The sequence below is a fragment of the Colletotrichum acutatum genome, assembly GCF_030867785.1.
Source record: "Colletotrichum acutatum strain CBS 112980 chromosome Unknown BDZ83scaffold_301, whole genome shotgun sequence".
NCBI lineage: Eukaryota > Fungi > Ascomycota > Sordariomycetes > Glomerellales > Glomerellaceae > Colletotrichum > Colletotrichum acutatum.
In genome coordinates this window covers 1-18,547 of record NW_026849295.1, presented here as the reverse complement: position 1 = coordinate 18,547, position 18,547 = coordinate 1, and the positions used below count along the sequence as shown (strand labels likewise).

General features: G+C 40.9%; 5 protein-coding genes across 5 annotated transcripts; 3 read left to right on the top strand and 2 right to left on the bottom strand.

Moving 5' to 3' along the window:
- Positions 1 to 3,804: 3,804 nt before the first annotated feature.
- On the top strand, positions 3,805 to 5,089 carry BDZ83DRAFT_595532 (fungal-specific transcription factor domain-containing protein; the record flags this gene model as incomplete). Its single annotated transcript, XM_060506803.1, has 2 exons — positions 3,805 to 4,279; positions 4,350 to 5,089. 2 exons carry the CDS (start codon positions 3,805 to 3,807, stop codon positions 5,087 to 5,089), a joined length of 1,215 nt encoding a protein of 404 aa, XP_060357188.1.
- A 296-nt stretch (positions 5,090 to 5,385) lies between these two features.
- Positions 5,386 to 5,739, top strand: BDZ83DRAFT_535943 (uncharacterized protein; the record flags this gene model as incomplete). Its single annotated transcript, XM_060503356.1, has 1 exon — positions 5,386 to 5,739. A coding segment is annotated over one exon (354 nt), but the record flags the coding sequence as incomplete, so codon positions are not given.
- A 548-nt stretch (positions 5,740 to 6,287) lies between these two features.
- BDZ83DRAFT_595537 (uncharacterized protein) lies at positions 6,288 to 6,902 on the bottom strand (the record flags this gene model as incomplete). The annotated part of the gene is made up of 2 exons (XM_060506804.1): positions 6,288 to 6,655; positions 6,713 to 6,902. The coding sequence occupies 2 exons, from the start codon at positions 6,900 to 6,902 to the stop codon at positions 6,288 to 6,290; spliced, it is 558 nt and encodes a 185-aa protein (XP_060357186.1).
- A 490-nt stretch (positions 6,903 to 7,392) lies between these two features.
- BDZ83DRAFT_645188 (uncharacterized protein) lies at positions 7,393 to 7,906 on the top strand (the record flags this gene model as incomplete). The annotated part of the gene is made up of 1 exon (XM_060509823.1): positions 7,393 to 7,906. A coding segment is annotated over exon 1 (161 nt), but the record flags the coding sequence as incomplete, so codon positions are not given.
- Positions 7,907 to 11,035: 3,129 nt separating this feature from the next.
- BDZ83DRAFT_798249 (uncharacterized protein) lies at positions 11,036 to 11,737 on the bottom strand (the record flags this gene model as incomplete). The annotated part of the gene is made up of 2 exons (XM_060515923.1): positions 11,036 to 11,188; positions 11,255 to 11,737. The coding sequence occupies 2 exons, from the start codon at positions 11,735 to 11,737 to the stop codon at positions 11,036 to 11,038; spliced, it is 636 nt and encodes a 211-aa protein (XP_060357184.1).
- Between the last annotated feature and the right edge of the window lie 6,810 nt (positions 11,738 to 18,547).

Below are 18,547 nucleotides of genomic sequence, written 5' to 3'. Positions count from 1 at the left end.
TTTTAAAATCTAAATTTACCTCCCCGAGTATTTAAATTATTTCGTTATTAACGTTAAAAAGTTTTTATATTTTTAAAATTATTAGATTTATTTATTCGCTTATAATAGCTTATTCTTTATATATAAAATTATAAAAGACTTCTTTATTAAACTTAATATTTTTTATAACGAATACCTATTTAAGCGCGGGTATTTAGATCTTATATAAGTTATACGTTTTTAATATATATTTAACTAGGTATTTAATATACTCGCGGGAAGTACTTTATATTTTTTTATTATATACCCTTTTATAATCTTTATAAAGAGGATATACCTAGTAGCTATATATATATAAATTACTAAGATATAGGGTTATTAGTTTAGAATCCCGTATTTAATAACCCGTTTATTATTAGTATTAATATCGCTTTTACTAGTTAATTTTTATTATAATAAGCGAGTCTTTATTATTAACCTTTATAGGGTAATATTATAAATAAATATTATTATTAATACTATTTCGTCCTAAGCTTTTTAAAGAGGTTTATAAAAAGGTATATTTTATAAGCTTTAGTAATTATAAATTAACTTACTCTTTTATATTACCTACGGGTTCTTTTATATATAGAAATAGAAGTTCTATTTTAATTCCTAGTTATTATATTACGTTTCGTAAGCGTATTTAATGTTTATTATAAAGACCGCGGTTTGTTATTATTCTAAAAAAATAAATTAAAGTTCTTTTTTAATAACGGATCGCTATTTCGAGGCTCTAGAGTATATAAATACTTTTTTTTATCTTATTTTTTAAAAAGAACCCCTAAGCTATTTATTATATTTATTAAAGGCTATAAGTATATATTATTATTTATTTAAAAGGGTTTAAAATAAAAAGATTTTAATATACTTAGTACTATAGCCGTAAAGCGCGTTTTAAAAGCAGTCCTTTTAAAATTATTAATTTAGCTTTAAATATTATATAAGCTTTATATTTAATTTATATTAAAAGCTTAATATATACTCTACGAGTTTTATATAGAAATTAACGAAGGGTATTAAGTCCTAAATAACTAGTTTTAAAGTATTATAAAAGCGTATTATTAAATCTTTTATAAATACGTTAATATAAGTAGTAGAACTTTTTATAGCTAATTAATAATATAATATTAGCTAAGCTCTTAAAATATAGTTAAGGGCTATAATAAAAAATAAAATTAAAAGAGTTTATATTTAAAAAAGACTAGGTTATTCTTTTAGATTAATTACTTTTTAACGGTATTTTTATAAAGCGTTCTTTATTATAAAATATAATCTAGATTATAATACTAAAGTACGCTTTTATTTAGAAAAGTTTTTAAAACTATATTTATATAGAAGCCCTCGATATAAACGACGTTTTAAAACTTTAGATTATATATTCCCTCTTTTTAAGTCTATTTAAAACGCCCTTTATAATCCAAGTCCTATATATAATAACGGGTAATATAATAGTTTTTAATTTAATATAATTATTATTATTTAATAATATATAGCTCTTAGGTTTTAATAAGCTTTTATTATTAATTAAGTATATCGCCCCGTAACTATTTATTACTATACTCCGGGATAAAGGATAAGCGCTATTTATAGGGGTATTAAAGATTATATTTAATTCTATTTCTTAACCTTTAATAAATATAATAACTACGTAGCCCTCGTCCTAGTTTATTAATAAGCTCGTCGTAAGCTAGTTAAAGGATCTTTTTAAAAGCCGAGGCTTTTTAAAGGTTCTATCGTCCTTTAACTAACTAACTTTCTTAAACTTACTATAAAATAATTTCTATTTATTTAATTTAATTATAATAAAGACCTTCTTTACATAGCTATTAAATATTCGTATTAAGAACCTATTAATATTATAATTTATAAATACCTACTCTAGTCTTCGATATATTAAAAGCCGCTAGTAGTATATATAATTATATAAGTATATAACGTCCCCTTTATTATTTATATTTTTATATAAGTTAGAACGCCCTAAAAAAGTAGAGTAAGCCCCTTTTTAGTTTAAAGGCCGTTTTATATATACCTCCTAGGTTATTAAATTAAACGTATATATAATCTCCCCGAGGGTTTTAGTATACGTCCTAAAAGCAATTAATTTATAAAAAGCGTTATAAATTTATTAGCCCTATATAAAGTTAAGCTTAGACTTAACCGCTTTTAAAAAGTTAATTATAGCGATTTTTTTTTAAATTTTTAGGATATTATATATCTTTATTTAAAAATAAATAGACTATTATTTTTATATTAACGTTAAACATTAACTTATTCTTTATTTTATTAAGGATTTATTTATATTTTTACCGAACTATACTTTTAATTATAGCTTCGGAGGGCGCTAAATCCTATTTTAATTACTAAACGATCTATTAAATATTAAACTTAACGCTTTTTTAAGTTATTTTTTAAAATACGTGTTTATAAAGAGTAGTAGTAATAGACTTTTTTAATTATTAAATAAAGAGTTTAATATACGTATTAATACTATTACGTTTAGGAACTATAATTTAATAATATTTAGTAAAGAGCTCTTATTTTTTTTAAATATTTTCGAGTATATAGATCTTTTTTATAGGTATAATATAAGGATATATTTAGTTATATAAAGTTAATAATATAGTTAGTTTTATAAAAAGAACTTTAGCTAGATCTTATAGATTACTTATATTTAAAAATATTAAAAGGGTCGTACTAAGAGTTAGGGCTAGAAATTATTAATAAAAGATCTTTTATTCTCGTTAATTATTTTTAAACGCTTTATAACGAGTTTTATAAGCTCGTTACTCTTTTTTATTATAAATTAAAAATAATAATTCGAAGTTTAATAATAAAAAAAATATTATAAAAGGAGCGAGGAGTATATTAAAGTTTAGAGCGTTTAGATCGACGTATTTTTAGACTTCGAAGCCCTCGTTTATAAAATAGAAAGTTTAGAACTATTTAATCTAATTATTATAACTAGTTAACTTAGTTTAACTAAAGGTTAATATAAAGATATTTATTATTTTAAAAAAATAATAAAAATCGTATTAATAAATACGTTATTATATTTTAAGGTCTTAATTAAAAGCTAGGTTTATAACTATTATAAGTTATAATATATAGTAATAGGTATACGGAGTATAATAAAATAGCTTAACTTATTAAAATAGAAATAGATAAAAGAAAAAGGTCTATATATAGGATATAAGTAAGATATACGTAATACAGCACGTGATAAGTACTTTGTGGATTGCGGTCCCTATCCTTATTACATGACAAAATTTGGGTCGCACTTCGGCGAGTCTAACAAGCGTGGCACTATTTGATCTGCGCAACGATTATCGCCCACTCTCTACAGTTCACGGACAATATTGGCCTATTATGGTATTGGGAGGCGGAAGCATTCCCTGATTTAGACGGGCCATCATTAAAACTCTTGGCAATGTCCGTCTCTCTTGGGATGGTCTATGAAGCAAGCTGCGCTCCCCACCCAGCTCCCCCGCAATTCATCCCACATTTGTGGCTTTTTAGTGGCGTACATCGGGCGACTGTGCTCCGAGGACAATTTCTTGAGGGGTAGAGCTCAGATTCGGAGTTTGACAACTTCTCTGATGAGGCGTATGCAAGTTAGATAATATCTCAAAACTCTCCAACGTGACCTGAGATGTCACAGACAGCCTTAAGAGAGTTGTGCGGAGACAATAAACTGTATTTAAGCTCAATTACGGCCCTCTGATCCCCGGTGTTCCACACGCGTCGAATCATCAGTGGCGGGGACTGGACGTTGAAGAACGAAACATGCCGGACTCTATCCGCCGATGTTCCAATCCAACTACCGTCCGGGCCTGCGTCAACTGTCAGAAGCGCAAGAGCCGATGTATGAGAGGCAGCGCAGTCAACGACCCATGTTCATACTGCGCCAAAACGGGCAAGACGTGCAGCTTTGAGAAGCCCCCTGATCGGACGCCTCTGACCCGAAAGAATCTCGACGAAGCTCAGCTCCGATGCAAGCAGCTCCAGAGTCTCATCAGGTCATTGAACCCGGAGCTCAACATAAACTCAGCCATTGAAGAGACACAGGTCCGGCAAGAGCTAGAAGGGCATGAAGATGATGGCGGCGGCAGCTCGTCACATTCCCCGCCTGGAGACTCAGATGAAGTCACACCTCACAGCTACGAATGGCACGAGGGATCGCTGTCGCCAGAGTTCAAGTCTTCAGCCCACGAGAATGACGGAATGGCTATGCTGCCAACCCACGACTCTGGTTACTTAGGTAAGCCATGCCCGAGATTGGTCTGCGGAAGGCGGTTGACCGATGAGCGATGCCTGACATCAACTTTCAGGAAGCAGTTCAGGTTCTCAGCTGCTTGGAGAGATTGACTCTGTGATCCACGTCGCGCATCCAGCCACTCAGCACCATACATCGTATCGTAAAAGACAGCGTAGATCGTCCAGTTCAGCCGGGTTTGCGGTACCTGAACCCTTCGATCTGCCATCGTCATATATCGCTGGCCGGTTGATCGACGCCTACTTCCTACTCTACAACACCTCCTACCCGGTGCTCCATGAGCGGACATTCAGGGAGAGAGTCGACGCAGGGCGCCGTCAACGCCTCACAACCTCGCCATGGCGTGTCGCCTATCAGATGGTTTTGGCCATCGGCCACTGGCTCTCTAGCACTGAGTCGGAGCATCTGCAGTCGAGCTACTACAGCGCAGCGCGGTCCAGTCTGTCTCTTCAGATGCTTGAGTCCGGCACAATCGAGACAGTTCAGGCCTTTTTGCTTATGAGCAACTACCTACAGAAGAGAGATAGGACTAATACTGGCTACAACTTCAGTGGATTAGCGTACAGAATGGCGTTAGGTCTAGGCCTTCATCGTGAACCTCCGGGGTTAGAGGACACTTTGGGACATGAGCGGCGACGGCAGCTCTTCTGGACTATCTACTGTTTCGAGAGTGGGTTCAACATAACCACCGGAAGGCCGCCTGCAATGTCGGAAGATTTTATAGATACCCGGGTTCCTCAAAATATCGACGATAAGGTGTGTTTCTCTTTCTATCCTTTTATTCCGATCCGCTAATTTCCTTCTAGGAACTACCACTCAAGGCACCGGTACCACCACCAGTTAATTACCCAACTACCTACTCAGCAATTATCGCCCAAGCAAAGCTAGCCAAGATTGCCGATGCTGTGTATCATGAATTTCTACTAGCAAAGACCGCCGGAACAAAGGTCGAATACAGAGTCGCCGAAACAATGGATCGAGACCTGAATCGCTGGCAACAAGCTTTGCCCGCATGTTTTACTCAGACTGATTGCCCGTCGTGGTTTCGGGCGCCTCGAGCGGTCGTGCTCTGGAAAGAGCAGAACCTTCGCATTCTACTCTGGCGCGGCAGTCAGCAACACCACAGTTACCTGCCCACCAAAGTGAACGCGGAAGATAAGTGCCTGAATGTCGCTATGCAAAGCGTCCATGATATTGCTACTTTCTGCATGGCCAATGAAGCCTCTCTACACCAGGGAATCGTGTGGTACGCGACATACTTTCTGTTCCAGGCAACACTAGTCCTGGAAGCGAACTATCTCACCAAAGCCACGTCCACGGACCAAACCGACAGACTTGCATGGCAACACTCAGTCTCCAAGTCACGCGCCTGCTTAAAGACCTTGGCGGAGAAGAGTAGATCGGCCAAACGGTGTCTGGAGATGCTCGATCGCATCCACAGCCAGTTCCATTTTCTACCGCAGTTGGACTTGGGACTGGATCAAGCCTACTTCCAATCCGTGGTTCCTCAGATGACAGATGAGGCTGAAGCGAGACCGACGGCATCCCACTTTGTCGCGTCGACCCAGAACTTTGCTGATCTGCCGAGTGAGAATGACTTTGCCTTCTACAGTGAAAGTCAACCGACTTTTGATGACGATGCTGCGGACCCAAGCCTGCGGATGCTGCTCAACGAGTCTTCCATAGACTTCATGGAAAGTATGCCGCTTGACCTATTACTTGGGGACTGGACATCTTGATGTTATACTTGAATTTGGATGATTGATCGTCCACGACAAAATCATCACTGACAATAGTAGTGTCACAACAGTTTGTTACATTAAGGGGAAGCAAAGTGTTTCGCATTCATTGTCATGGACAATTAAATTGTAGTAAAAAAAAAAGCTCTTCAAAATGGCGCAGCATTCACAGGGATGCGGCGCTGATCTACGTGCTCAAACGCGCTCAAAAGACCTTCCATTGATCTATAACTAGGCGACAACACTCTAGTCGCTCAAGCCATTACAAAGTCCACACAACTCTCGTATGTCTGTTTCGCCGCGGTACCAACCCAGAACCATTGAACGACACACTGGCCAGCCTGAGCGCAGGTCCCCGCGGGCAAGTTGGAGGGCATGGTGATGTCAAAGTCGGTGTTGTTTTTGGGCAGTGCCGCGAGGTTCTCGTCGGCGTAGCTGTCGAAGACGATGAGAGGTTGTCCGATAACCTTGTTGGTTGCGGTATCGACGATGGAGACGTTCATGGGGCCCTCGTGGGGGATCGGAATCTCGGCCTTCATGTTGACGACCTGTCCAGCCTTGAAGGTCTGGACATTGGCCTTGTTGTCCTCGAACTTGGCTCCTCTGCATAGATCAAGTTGGCCTTGGGCATAGTGTTAGCAACTTGAACCATTCGCTCATGTACCAGAGGCTGGCTTACATGTTGCAGGAGGGTTGGTGAAGTCTTCCAGAGGAATAGTGGGATCGGCCGTCACGGCCTTGACGTTCGCTTGTCCACACGCTGCAGCCATTGCGGCGCCGACACCACGGGCAGGAGGCGAGACGATGTTGCCATGAGCAGAGACCAAAGCGGCGAGCAGCGCCGTGGCGGCAGTGATTGAAGCGCGCATCTTGAAGTGATTACTTGGGATGTTTGTTTATCGGCCTGTGAAAGCGGTAGTGCAGGTAGTCCAGCGGTTTTTGAAGAAAGGACTGTGTTGGAATTAGACAAGATTGAAAGAAACGAGTGACCAGCACGATGATTTGAATGATGAGACAAGGCGAGCAGAGACCGGACGAAGCTGCGTCAGGGCCAGATGTGCGGCCTTGCGACTACAAATACCACAACTCGGCCTCAGCCCGACGACGATGTGATCCTTGTCGCTGACAGAGAGATGTCAATGATCCGACGCTGATGGCCGGGCGATCATAGCTTCCAAGCCAGCCTCCTATAATCCTTGCGGTCTGCGGAGGCTAACCGTTGGCCGGAACCACAGAAACTAACGTGGTACCCCGTTCTTCTCTTTGCACACAACCAACTGCAGGTTGCCCTCGTAAAAAAACAACCCGAGGGTGATCCCTGGAGCGAAACATGCGTTCTTGAGGCTCTTCAGGCACGAAAGCAAGACAAGCTTGGTGGGATCCACGCGGGTGAAACGTCGCAAGTTCTTGAGCCGCTCTGCTTCCGGTGCGGACGGTTGTGGATGTGGTCACAACTCGCGAAACCTGCGACAAACCCTGTCTGGGGGTTCGGGCGTTCGTGCAGCAAGAAAGCGAGAAGCTCAAAGGGAACAAGACTTTAATTCCTAGAGAGACGCGAGAACCGGCACTTTGTGCAGAGTTCAAGCAAAAAGCGATTTGGGAATTTGGGTTGCTCTCGAGTCATCGAGCCATCATGATCAGGGCGGCACCAAGCACTGGTTGCAGTGCCAAGCCGTCAGTTTGGATGTTGGAACCGCGAAAGATCGGGATGGTGGGTGTGAGTGAACCGGTGCTCCGGAACGCCACGGCGCGCCAAGGCGGCGTCCCTAGAGTCTTGAGCAATCCGGCCACTAGTTGAGGACGAGATCTCCGGCTCGGCGGCCGGGGTCTTTATTCTGGGTGCGCTACGGAGCAGCCCCTTGCCCACCGGCCCTGGACCTCAAGCAACGCCAAGTCGTCTATAACTTCCTATGTGAGAGATCTGCGAGTCATAAGGCTATCTCAAGCAGATTACCAGCTAGGAATGTTACGCTATGAGGAGGCGATCACTCACCTACCAAACTGCGACTACCGGACTGCACCAAGTTGCAAACTCCTGAGCGTCAGAGTTGGCAGGCGAGAAATTCTGAGGCGAGGGGGGGACAAAGTGCTTCCAGGCATCCGCTGACAACACCAGCCTCCCTGGAGCGTCAGCAAAAGCCAAAGATATACATGACCCCTCAAGGGGTACTAAAGTGCCCCCTTTTTTTCGGCATTGACAGCAGACTGTCCCCCTCGCAACCCAGTTAGGCTCGCAAGAAACCGAGTTAAAAAGCCTAATTAGTGGACTTTGCCCGCAACCATCGCCCACTTCAAGGAACGGCGCGTAAACTGCTATTGCGGACTTTTTGAGGGGAGTGCGGAGAAGTGGTACCTTTCGGCGGAATTTCGCAGAAATGAGTAGAGAGGAGGCCAATGATTACTGAGTTTACCGACAAGCCAGCCATGACTCTCTTCGCAACGTCCATCCGATAGAGAAGAGAGTTCGTTCCCGCCCGCAACTGCCCGAGCTGTCTTTCAGGAACACGGCACTTGGCATTCTAAATAGACGGTAACTAGGCGATCCGGCGAAGCTTGTTGACCCTGAATAATGAAAGCGTTGTTTCTTCGGGAACACGGCAAGTAGATAATCTGCGCGGATTTGTTTCCAGGCCTCCATAGTCTGTATTGAGAGTTTTCGCGCGCGGCATTTTTCGTATACCTATAGATGATGTCTTATTGCAGACATTGGATGGTTTATGTCAACTCAAGGAAGACGGAAGATTGTCCCGACGGTGTGAAGGTATCCCTTAAGATGGCGCTCAGCGGAGCGCCTGTGCGTCCATGTCTGAACCAGTCGCATTTCGAGCTCAGGTGGAAGGCTATCCAAGGCACTTGGGAGACTGAGAATTTTGGTTGTTCACATATTAACCCCCTTTGTTTCAATATTTAATGATTTAAAACCTTGATGATGATGATGATGATGCGTAATATGAATATAGGTTTTCTGCCTGCCAAGGCCTTTGGAAGTGTGGTACCTATTGACCCCCACACTACTGAAAGACTCATGGTAATACAACGCACCGTCTGATGATTCGAAGCAGACAAGCATCAATTTTGACTCTATCTAAATTACTTCGGCTGGTTGCGAAAGCCATTTTCGCGACAAAGTCATTAGGTCCGTTCAACGTTATAAGCTTCCGAGCTTTATATCCTTCTGTGTGAGGTAAGATTGTCCAGCAAGCTTGCTTTACCGGTTACTCTCGCTAAGTCCAGTTTCAATGTATACAGATCGTGATTGTATCTAAAGTAATAAACCTGACTGCTGACACTTTCACGGCACATTCTGCTATCTTGATTTGCAAGGATGGTGACCAACTGTCTCCCATATGACCACAGCTTAGAGTTACTTGCGGAACAGCAAGCTGAAGTCTACACCCTCAAAAGCTATCATTCTCGCTTCAAAAGCAACTTAATACGGAAATTTTGACGTCCTTCGATAGTCGCCAGGCATCGCTCACTAATCAGTGGTGTTCTCGAAGAGCCGACTTTCAAACTCAAACTCAGGCAACTAGCTTGACTAGCGAGAATTCATTTGCTTACGCCGGTGAATTCCACCATGACATCAAATTCTTCGATACTATTTTCAATGATACGCTGCGAGAAATAATCGAACATACGCTTCTCATTCAGTCTAAGCTCAGGTTACGAGATTAATCCAGTGATCAGAGGTAAGTTTAAATCTCAGTTCCGACAGGCGATGAGACAAATCCATCAGCCGCTGATCAGTGATCCAACTGCAGATTGTGTGCCCCTTTCCAATGGAAAGCATGAGCTTCATATTCTCCTATGGCGAGTGAAGCACCGTTCTGTTATGTATTGCATTCACCTATTCCCGGGTAAGCACTTACCTCACGACCAGCTCTGAGATCAGACATAGAACTCCCTCACGAGGGGAGAAAGCTCACATTCTCGGTTTTGACCAGAATCAATTTGATGTTGTGTTTCTGATATTTTGTCTTGACAACTCAATTGAGCGCCGAGCATCATTGAAGTAAGATGGCTTCAAGACGTCACTTGTTGAAATTGCGGATTCCCTCTCTGAACGGGGCTCTCGAGGAACCTTTCGAGTCTTTATCTGTAACAACCCATTATCCATATATTAAGTACATTATCATGCTGCGGAAGATAACCTATTATTAACTGGATTTGACTGTAGAAGCTTCAAGAATCGCACCAATAGGAGCACCTACACGCTGCAGCTTCTGCTTCGATGCTAGTGAGCGTCACGGCAACTTGTTCTTCTCGATAATGATGCCGCATGACTTGAGAATCATTCACCAGAAGTTGACTGTCCCAGGCTACTCTAGAGACCATAGCTGCGTCATATATGAGTTATGTTGCCACTAGAGGCACCGCGGTATCCAGCATCACCTCTACTGGCGACGAAGATGTGCCTCAGCACCGCAACATTAGTTTTCTTCCAAAAGCGCTAGGCAGAAACCGCGAGAAGTCAAACGTATAATGGGAAATTTGGAAGACCTCATTCAAAAGTTATGCAATCACCGAAGGGTATTCTTTCCCCAAGTATAGCAGCACAGCCTTCAGTAACATCTCATACAACTTGAAGTATCATGATCTTAACCACCTCAAGGCTACGACAACCTCTTAAAGCCCGTTGGCCTCCGTACCATGATATTAAACCAAAGCACATTGACTAACGGCCTCAAGCTAACACTCCCCAAATGACCAAGTATTAGGACCGCTGAGTGAGTGGATTGAGTCGGCATCAGGTCTCGTTCGAGGTAATTGCAGGAGAATGAGACCACCATTCTAGGTCAGTTGTGTCGAAGCCCCTTGAATGTTTCGAATTCGGCGTGAATCCATAAGTTGAAAGCAATTTGTACTGAACTGGCTTCATTCACTATATATGTACTGAAAATCCTTCATGTACAACGCTATTCCTCGCTCCAGCTCAACCTCAGTCTGCTTAGTGACGTGCAACCTATCCTCTGATCCTCAAAACCGTTCAGCATTGAGATGCTTAGCAGCCCTTGAGAGCGTCCTTCTTGTTCTGCTGGTTCTGGTCGATACCTCCAGAGAACTCCTTCTCCATCTGGGCGATGGTATCCAGATCCGCGTTGTTGCCCTTGAGACCCTGAGCTTGCTTCAATTCGGTAGCCTGTGCGTTTTGGACCTAAAATGGCTTGTCAGATTGCTGTCGTTTACCGCCTCACTGTGTGGGGTAAAAGTTCGAACGTACCTTCTTCAGACCCGGAATTGCGGCGTTGCCCTTGGGGGCGATCTTCTGGTTCTCGGCGCGAACATCCGCTCCAGACTTGACAGTGGCGACGAGCTTGGTCTTAGCCTGGTCGAACTGAGCCTTGTTCCCAGACTGAACAGCCTTCTTGACAGCGGCGACATCCTTCTGCTCTTGCTTCTGAATGGAGATGTTCTTGTCGATACCAGTGGCCAGCTTCTTGGCCGCAGCGCACTCGTCAGCGGTAGGCCTGGTGTTTCCTCCGGTGCCGTTCTTCGTGGCCTTGGTGGTCTGACCCTTGTTGGTGTTACCGTTGTTGTTGGTCTTCGTCTTGGTGCCCTTGTTTCCGTTGTTGTTATGGTTCTTATCCTTGTTCTTGTCGGCGGCGTCTTGCGCAGCGACGGCTTCTACCGGCGCCGGCGCAGGCAGAGCAATGACGAAGGTGAAAAGGAGGAAGAGAGAGAGGAGAAGCTGAGTGTAACGCATCTTGAATAGTTTTTAGTGGTCTTAGTGATAGACGTGGTGTGATGTAAAGAGTGTAGAGAGTGAAGAGCCTTTAGTAGTAGGACTTGATGAGCTGGAAAGAGACTGAGTTGATGACCCCAAACCCAGAATTGAGAGTTTCTTTGATTGAATTATATAGCCCAACCTTCCAAGTGAATTCGGACACGGCCACTTTCACCCCGTTTCCATCGCGTCGTCATCTCAAACGATTAGGCGAACATACTTCGTCCGAGTTCGCCGAAGACCCTGTACGCCGCACGATGGGAAGCAACTCAGTCCCAGTCTTCGTGATGCTTTCAGGGGTCGTTTCGCTCTCGGGTGAAGCTTCAATTCACAATTTGGGTGTCCACAACGGCCACCCCGCGCGCATCGCCCGGCCCGTCTGATGTCTGAACCGAAAGAGACAAGCTTTGGGGTGGATTCGAAGGAGAAGAAGGTTTACCCGCATGTGTTTTGGGCTGATCTTTTGAGCCAGTCGCTGGCTGGGATCGCCGCACATCGCGTTTCATCTCGCTCGCCTTGGGGCTGCTCTGCATACGAATTTTCTGCTCAATGCGTCTAGACACCAACCAGAAGCGTTCCCATCGCGCGAGCTTCTTGAGCGCCTCTTGTTGAAGCTGGTTCATGGATCACTGGCACCGACAGATGGCTGAAAGACGTTCAGTTGTTGAAAGCTTTCTACTACAAGCGCCAGCCACATTTCTTGGCGAGAACGAGTGATCACACCAAATTCATCCAGCCCTCGGCTCTGTTCACTCGGTCTGGACCTAGCTTTACCCCTTCTAACTTCCATCCTTTTGTTCACTTGAGTGTCAGGTCTACTTCATCTTTTGCCGAATTTTAGAGGCCTTCGGACCATCTGCTACAAGTCTGATCATTTCGCATTGTGGTCACTCGTCTTCTTCTTGCGTCGATGACTCGTCGGGCTGGCGCCTCGGAGTCCGACATGTCGACCTGTCGTATGAGCAGGTTTCAATTGCTTCTATAAACAATCTGCCAATCGCTTGAGCAACCGGACCCGATTTCGAGGCAATGTGTTTGGTGGCTTGGCGAGATCAGTCAAGACGCCAAGACATGTCGGCCTCGTCATCTAGTAGTTGTTTCGCGTCGACTTGCTCAACAGGACACAAATAAGCAAATGGAAACATGAATCACAATTCTTCATTTAGCTCAGAAAACTGAAATTCCTTGACGGGTTCGAAAGTAAGCTGAAGGTATCACGCTCCGTCCCCTTCGGTACATTAGCGGCGTCTGATTCTCAGAAAGGCAGCCGATAATTACTACATGTCCACACGTGGTGACTGCATTTTTGAGAGTCAATTCAGAATCAGAGCGTGCGTGCAGAGAGGTTGCCAAAAGGCAGGATTCAAGCTAGCCCAACGAGGAAAACAGAGTTCGCCGAGTCTCAGGTTCGTTGGTAGGCTGATCTCAGAACTGGGACGGACCCTGTATGTGCTGAGGAGCAAGGCAAAAGATGCCGTTTCCGTTATCCGTAAGATAGAAGCACGAGGCCTGTAAACACGCTGCCCGCGGTCTCCTCGGCCGGCCTCCATCTCTTCTCCGCCTTGCCGTTTATCCCCCGCCACAAGTGGAGGGAAGAGAGAGTTTAAGCTCTGGTGACATGAATCAAGAGCGGCACTACCGCAGTAGCAGGGTCTCAAAAGTTGCTTGAAACTCTCGACTAGTGCGAAAACTGCTAAGCCTCCCCTTCGTTGTCGTTTTAGCCATGTTGGAGAATTAAGGCTCCGGGACGCTCATTCCACATCATATTATATTGTAATGAAGGGGCAGCAAGGGGGAACTGTAATACCTATCCCACATTGAGTCCCATGCGGTTTCCGAACTGATAATACCTATCCCACATTGAGTCCCATGCGGTTTCCGAACTGAACAAATTTGCTGGCATTCGTCTGAAGACTATGTTTTCGGATATTTATCCACAAGATCGTCGTCGTCCCAAGAATTTCGCTAAGACGGGCCTCGCCAAGGACTCGTCAATGTTGCACCCGTCCAGGCCGTTCGTCGATCAGTTTCTGGGCGGTCATCGCTATAACGACTCACATATCATAATGCATTGCTCTCACATTACTCGATTGACTTACACTGACGGGTGGTCTGCCTCAGCTAGTGTCCGTTGATACAGGTGGTCAGCATGGGTCTAGTTGCTGGAAAATTGGAATTTTGTCTAGACATTGTCAGTCTTGAACATGCGTGTTTAAGCTTGAGGGCATACCCGGCAATAGTCGATGCTTATCGTAAGACTCCCCAAGTGAAAAGTAGAAGCAGCCCTTGTCTTTCGGACATGGCGAACAGGCCACACGTCAAAGGTCTCATCAAGGTACGAAGATTGCACAGCCTGCTTTTCGCATCTGTCATTCTGCAAGGCGCCGAATTCGGTGAAGGCATCGACGCGGAGAGAATCGAGTCAAAGTCTACTCGCAGATCAAACCAAACTTTCTGATTTGTCAGGCAACTTACCGCTTCCGGCGTGACGCGTGGGCGGAAATCCGGCAAGCTGGGTGCCTCAATATGTTGAACTCGGGTCATCCCAGTCATTGGCCAGCCGCAGCAACCCATAGGCCGTGCCGCGCTCGATCAGGTGGATTTCGGAGATCTCCTTCGGTGTAAGTCTGCCGATTCTTGATCAAAAGTGGCCGGTGTTAGTGTCTCGTGTTCGAGACTAATTTCGGGAAAGGCGATTACTCACATGATCATGAAGTGCAGTGTGCTCCATCATTGCATATCAAATGGAAAACGAACTTGCTTCCGATTCCTACACGTGGACGTTCAAGTCTCGATGCGGGTCACTGGGACTCAAGAGTAATTTGTAAGAAGCGAAGACGGATGCAACAACTTTCCTACTATTCGTGGCTCGAATCCAAGGACGGATTCGCTTTGTCTATGATAGCCAGTCTCGACCAAATTCATCCGAATCATATTGAATTATGTACGGTCAGGCTAGATGGAACATTAACTACGGCAGAATTGTTATCTTCATAACTTTACCATCGACACTGCTCATCCCTTCATGGTGCGAAATCTGATAGGTCTTCTTCGCTGACTGGTTTCTCTTGGGGCAATTCGGTGGTTGTCTTCTCATATATGTCGAATGAGCTGTCAGAATCCTCTGCATCTTGCCCTCTAGTCGTTTTCAACTTTTTCCCAGGTTCAAGCTGCACAGGACTTGCTCGACTGTATCCAGGAGTCAAGTTTGACAAAGAGCATCTTGCATCGTCTGTCTTTCCCACACCTTTCCCATAGATATCGAAGTCGGAGCTTGAATCGCTTACGACGCCGTCGCTCTCTCCGCCAGAGTCAGAAGGGGCGAAATCGCTACCTGTATCCGTCCGCCCTGCTTCTACTGTAATGTCTGGAGAATATAGGTTGCGTTGGTTCTTTTTCCGCATTTTCGAGCGAGGTTTGCGTCTTCGCGCTGCCGCCGTCGGTACTCGAATGAGAAGCTTGTGCTCATGGACAACTTCTAGTCTATCACGGCTGGGAAACAAGTGCTGAAATCCCGCGTTTGGTCGAACAGAAGTCAAGGCCACCTTGATTACTTTCTCGTCGAAAATATCAGCTGAAATGCTGCCTAGGCGATTCAGCAAAGATTCGAAGTCAGCAATTTGGTCTCTGGTCACGTCGACGTGGTCGACCCCCTCTATCACGATGTAAACAATTGGAGATGGAAGAACGCGCAGGCATTCTACAAAGATCCTCCATGAGAGATCCAAGTCTGTCTTAGCGGTAACGAAGATCTCGGCATTGAAGAGCTCCGGGTCGCCGTGTGAAGTCACTGCTGGGAACTTCTGTAGAATGCTGAATAGGAGGCTTTGCACGAGAACGCGCGATTTTGGTGTGACGTCGTTGCTCCCACGATTGAGACTTCCGAAATACGAAAGTGTGTCGTAGCCGCTCTCTGTAGCTGCGCGCACAATCTTGAGAGACAGGTCTGTAGTCCAGCTGGGGCGGCGGGGAATCTCGTATCCGTCCACCCACAAAAGACCAGAGTCTTTGCTGCTCAACCACGAGTGGAACGAAGAGAGACGCAGGACATTGACACTCTCCGATAGGTAAGACAATGGGAGTAAGTCTATCTCATGCTGAACCTGACGAAAAGTGTTCTCCCGGGGAAGTAGGTCTCCAAAGAAGTCTTCACGTATTTCCAGTCTAGGCGGTTTAAGAAGTGCTCGGTTAAGACTTTGAGATGCTAGACCATTATATGAGAACTTGGAACTGCGTGTTATAATTATCGTGCTTACTGTTAATTGCTCGAGCTCTTTGCTTTTATTAGATTAGTAAAGTAGAAAAAGGGGTCTAGGTAGACGGTTAAGTAGGTATTACGGCTAGCTAGTTATAGTAAGTATATTAATAGAAGTTAAGGCTATAAAGGCTAAATAAATAGTATCGTAGTTATAAATAGCTTTTTTAAAGCTATATTTATAAATAGTAAAGTAAATAAGGCTTTAATAATTAATCATAGTTTTATTAAAAGGGGTTTTTAATAAAAATAGTTAAAAGCGATTATAAGATTTAATATTAAATTAATTATTAAAAAAGCTATAAGAAGTTTATTTTTAAGCCCGGCTTAAATCTATACTATATATAAGTCTCGTTTCTAAATATATTTTTTATTTTATATATATTCTATTTATTAATAATTATTAAATAGATTTTAATAAGCGCTTATTTAGAGTAATTATTATAATTACTTTATTACTTAATTACTTTTTTATTTATATATAATTTATTTTATAGTTCTTCTATTTTTTTAAATAATATATTTATTTTATTTAACGTATATATAGTATACTATAGCTATTACGGGCCTGCGGGGCGGGCCTTAGTTTTAGTTATATATATTAAGTCGTAATATTAAGTCTCCTTTTTAAAGGTCTAGTCTCGTAGACCTATATAAATAAGTCGATAGGTTTTTTTATTAATTCGTTTAAATTTATTTAAAAATATTATTAAAATATCCGCTAGTTCTTTAATTTATTATTATTTTAAACTAGCTTTTAAAATAAAGGAGCATAGTTTCGAAATTACTATACTATACTTATATTATTACTTTATTAATTAGAGATATAAAATGCTCGAAAGAAAGTTAAAGTATTATAAATATATTCGTTTTAGTCGTTTTTATAATACGTCGGTTAATATAATTTATAATTATAAGTTTTTTTTTTATTAAATTCTTTATTTTATTAATAAGTAAATAGTAGATCGTTTTTTAATTAAAATTAATTATTTAGAATATAAAAAAGAAATAAAAGAGCTTTTTTTTTATAAGCGAGCGGAGGCTTTATATCGGGTATAGGCTAAAATAGATAAATCTTTATTAAAGTTAGATTATTTAAAAAAAGCAAAGAGGATAGTTTTTAAAAAAGGGAGGGCTATTTTTAATCTTTTTAAAAAAGTTTTTAAAGAGTTTATAGTAGTACGGGAAGCTTAATTTAGTAGCGCTTTTAGCGTAATTAACTAGAACACTATAATAGCTAGGAGTTCTAGTTTTAATTTTAATTTTAGTATTTTTTTAAAAATTATTAAGAGTTCTAGAGGTTTATAATAGGTTCTTATATATTTTCTTTATATTTATAGTTTTTTTATTTAATTAAGAATTTTTATATTTCGTTCTTAATTTTATAATTAATAATTTGTTTAACTTTATATTTTAGTTTATTAGGTTCGATAATAATATAATCTTCTATATATAAACCTTTAAGTATTAGTTCGAGGAATAAAATATAAAAAACTAAATAATATTTTATTATATTTAAGAGTTTTAATTTATAGTTAATAGGTAAGACTTTTTTAGTAATTTTAAAGGGTTTAAGTTTTTTATAATTTAATTTATTATTTAGTCGTTTCGTTTTAATATTATAATAAAGGAAATAGGCACTATCCCTCTTTTTTAAAGTTAGTTCTTTAATTTTAGATCTATTCGCGTTTTTCTTTATATATTAATATATAAATTTAAAATTTAGAAATACTTTTTTTTAGAGTTCTTTAAGTTTTATAATATCTATTATAGTTTTTATAGTTTATAGTCTTTATTATACTTTTCTATATATTATTAATTAAAATCCGTAATTAAAATAAAACGGGGATTCTTTTATACTTTCGCTAACTATATTATTATATACGAATTAGGTTATTAATAATAATATTATTTAGTTATTTTAATTATAGTTTATATAATAACGGAGGTATATTTTAAGAATTTAGTTAATTCTTTTTATTTAACTATCGGTTTATAAGTAAAAAGAGGTTAATAGTTTATAATCTATATTAAATTACGAGATTAGAGATTTTTGAACTTTAAAATAAATAGAGAGCTTTTATTAAATACTATTTTTTTTAGCGTATTATAGTTAGTAATAACGACTTTAAAAAATATATATATTAACTCCTTTATATTACTAGCTTTTTTATAGGGTATAAAGTAAGTAAACTTAATAAGTTAGTTAATTATAATTAAAATATTATCGTACTATATATTTATAAATAGTTCTTTAGATTTTAATAATTTAATAATAAAGTCCTATAAAATTAATTACTATACTTTTATTAATAGTAATAATAGTTATAGCTCGCTATAGGGCTTATATAGGCTATTTTTATTTTTTTTATAGGTTGCGTAGTTTTTAATTATTTTTATAATTTTAATATATATAGCGGTTTTATTATAATATTATTAAATCCGTTTTTATATTTTAATAACTCTTTAATAACTATATATAACGTATATAATAAACGAGTAAAATAAATAAACAAATAAAACACAGAACCGCG